The sequence below is a fragment of the Sinocyclocheilus anshuiensis genome, unplaced genomic scaffold (genome assembly GCF_001515605.1).
Source record: "Sinocyclocheilus anshuiensis isolate Anshui unplaced genomic scaffold, SAMN03320099.WGS_v1.1 scaffold284, whole genome shotgun sequence".
Lineage (NCBI taxonomy): Eukaryota > Metazoa > Chordata > Actinopteri > Cypriniformes > Cyprinidae > Sinocyclocheilus > Sinocyclocheilus anshuiensis.
In genome coordinates, this window is record NW_015554266.1 from 710,845 (window position 1) to 714,277 (window position 3,433).

Below are 3,433 nucleotides of genomic sequence, written 5' to 3' on the forward strand. Positions count from 1 at the left end.
TTAAAAAAGGAGGATTTAATAAAGTGATTAGAAATGTTATTTTATATTATACAGTAAAATTACAATACAAATATTTACATCTTAATTTCAAGTTTTTAATTTGGTGGTTTGCTAGCCAGATATGTTATTTCAGTGTGAAGCGCGGCACTGTGTTAATTTAGACGTGCACAGCTCATGATACAGCCTTTTTTCAGAATCTCAACCAAGCTGCTGTGAGCCACTGAAAAGCACTGTATCATGAGCTATACGCCTCTAAATGAACACAGTGCTGTGCTTCACTCTGAAATGGACAGATATATTTATTTAATTAACAGCTATATGACTATTGCAATAAGCCAATTTTATTTGGATATATAAAAGCTTGCTTTTTAACTTTTGAAAATGAAGTGCATATGTAAATATTTTATTTTTATTACAACAGTGCTATTGCAATATATTTCTTGTTTCTTTAAAATGTGTATTTACTGTAAAAATCACAATACAAATAATATTATTATATACTGTAGTTGTATTGGGTCAAAAACTGTGTGAAAGTGGCCTATGAAAATGAGCTTTTTCTAGAATGTTTTGTATGTATATTTTATATATACGCATATACTATATATATACCTTGAATTACCATCATTGAAGAAACATGTAGGTTTGCATGGGACATACTAATCAGCCAAACCCCTACCCATTTTGGTTCGCCCTAATGATTGACTATAAACTTTCAAATATTGCCCAATAATAACATAGGTCATGTTATTATAAACAGATGTTTCTGAAACAGCCCATTGGGTGGAAGAACAATTAATATTGAAGGGTGATATTAAATGTCATTGTTTATGGTGCAAAAGCCTAGATAAACGCAAAATAGGTCAAAAGGTTAAAAATCCGATGATAACCATGTAGATCCTATGTTAAATGTGTGTAGGGTGAACTGGGCTATGAACTGTGTGAGTGTGTGGAGGGAGAGTATCAGGTCTTCATATTGATCATCATATGAGCTCTTCACTCTCCAGCCTTATTACTACTACAAACCAAAGTACAGGAAGTTGATGTATCCAGAGATGTTCAGTATGTGTGTGTGTCCATCTGTGTGTCTCACAGCTGTGTGTTACAGCACTCGAGTCCAGCGCACACTCATTTTCTCTGTCTCTTTCTCAGCTTTGGGAATCAGACCCGAAACTTCCGTCTGTTTTACGATGGGAAGCATTTTGTGGGGGAGAAGCGCTTCGAGTCCATCCACGACCTTGTAACGGACGGCCTGATCACACTGTACATCGAGACCAAAGCCGCTGAATACATATCTAAGATGACCATCAACCCCATCTACGAGCACGTGGGCTACACCACCCTGAACCGTGAGCCGGCGCTGAAGAATGCCCTGCCCGTCTGCAGAGACATGCCCGACGGGAAAGACGCACCCGGAGAAGAGACCTGCCTGGAGGAGAGGGTGAGATACTGGAATGCATTTACCCAGCATGCCTCTGTGTGTTTGTCTGCTCTTCATCAGAATACAGTCTGTAATGAGAGTCAGCTGTAATGAGATTTCATGAGTTTTGGCCTCAGATGACCTCAGCCTTAGCCATGTGAGTTCAGTTGCAGCATTTATGAATATGATTTCTACTGTGGAATATGATCCCTCATCGCCATCATGATCTTGTGCACCACACTGCCTCCGAATATAATTCCTAGTTTACTTTTTGTTGTTTTCAGAATGTAGGCAGGATATGACCATAAACAAAATGGTATTTTTTTTAGGTGTCAGGCTGTTTTTTCGTCCGTTTTCTTGTGGTTTCTGGTTGTGTTCTCCTCTTGACTTCATTTGTTTTGTTTTTTAACTCTATGGCCTAAAATCTCTGTTATGCTAAATGACAGCAGCAATATTTCTTATGGTTCAGCTATACTCAGGCTAAGCTGCCCATTTGAAATAATAGTTAACTACACTTCAGGTGACTAATAATTAGTAGTTAATTTAAGTGGACAATGTTATACTTTATATTTAATATATACTTAAGGCCTATTTAAAATTATATGTACACTTCTGTTAAATAGCAAGGCTGCATTAAATTGATCAAAAGTGACACTAAAGACTTATATTGTTACAAAAGACTAATACTGTTACAAAAGATTTCTATTTCAAATAAATGCAGTTCTTTTGAACTTTCTGTTCATCAAAGAATCCTGAAAAAAATATTTCCACAAAAATATTAATCAGCACAACTGTTTTCAACATTGATCACAATGAGAAATGTTTCAATCAGCATATTAGAATGATTTCAGAAGGATCATTTGACTCTGAAAATTCAGCTTTGCATCGCAGGAATAAATTACATTTTAAAATGTATTCAAATAGAAAACAGTCGTTTTAAATTGTAATAATATTTCACAATATTGCAATCATATTTGAGCAATATCACACGTGTAGCAGTGAGATATGGCTCTATATCAGCACGGCTGAGATTCAGGCCGAGTGCTGTAGGTAATCGCAGCGTGCTTAGAGTATTATGAGAGAGAGATGGACTGAGCGAGTGTGTTTACCTGCATCTGATAAAGCATTCATTCTTTAGCTTAATCTCATATTCACAATAAAACATTAGTTTGAATGTCTGCTGAGGAAAAGCGATATCTTTGTCGTACTGTCCTTTCATCTGTTGAGGGTGATTTTAGATGACAGCTGCTCAGTGCATTTGTTAACTGTGTCTTAGAAGATGTTTTTGAAAGTAAAAATAACTTTCTTGTTTACATCCCTGTTTCAGTCTCAAATGTTTCTGTCCCAAAGGCAAACTTCACGTGCATTTGCGGTCTTGCGGACTTACAATGGCCATCGCGTGCCATCGCGTGTCTGTTAAGTCCACGAGACTGTAGGGTGTCCCATTCGTCATTTGAGCTTTCAGAAGGGTGCTCGCGAGTGCCCCCTTTGCGGCTGCTATGCGCCCTCGATGCACACTTCTGCTGAGCCTGCACTGGGCCGAGCTCCGCAGCCATAGCCGCGGGAACGTATTTTGAGCTGGGGGGGCTGAGAAATAAAAGGAGGGGGGGGGTTCACGTGACAAGAGTGATGCGAGAAGACTGACACTATATGATGGCGGATCCAAAGCGGATATTGTGAGTGCACACAAATACAAGTAGACCCTTTGCAGTTCCGAATGATGTATACTATTACCTTTATGAGCAAAAATGATGGCGTATTTTTAAGTTTCTGCTGTTCTTAAAAAAAAAATGCAAGTGATCGCACTGGCGCCTTCATGTCCTGCAGAGCGCTTTAGCTTCCACTCTCCGCGCAAACGATTGGATATGCACCTAACAGCGCTCATTTATCTGGGTTAAATGTTTAAATTAATACTGTGAAATGCATGAAGTGTTTTATGTCTGTTTATTTTAGGCAAGTCGTGTTGGTTTGAGAAGGCTAAATTGATCAAACATAATGCTCAACTCACTGTCTGCC

At 38.4% G+C, this 3,433-nt stretch overlaps 1 protein-coding gene across 2 annotated transcripts in view; it reads left to right on the forward strand.

Moving 5' to 3' along the window:
- LOC107671321 (N-chimaerin) overlaps nt 1–3,433 on the forward strand; it is a 55,792-nt gene that overhangs the window by 22,304 nt on the left and 30,055 nt on the right. For both annotated transcript variants that reach the window (XM_016464213.1, XM_016464214.1), the window contains exon 6: nt 1,150–1,438. In XM_016464213.1, the coding sequence (XP_016319699.1) occupies nt 1,150–1,438 (289 nt within the window). The remainder of the gene's footprint in view (nt 1–1,149; nt 1,439–3,433) is intronic.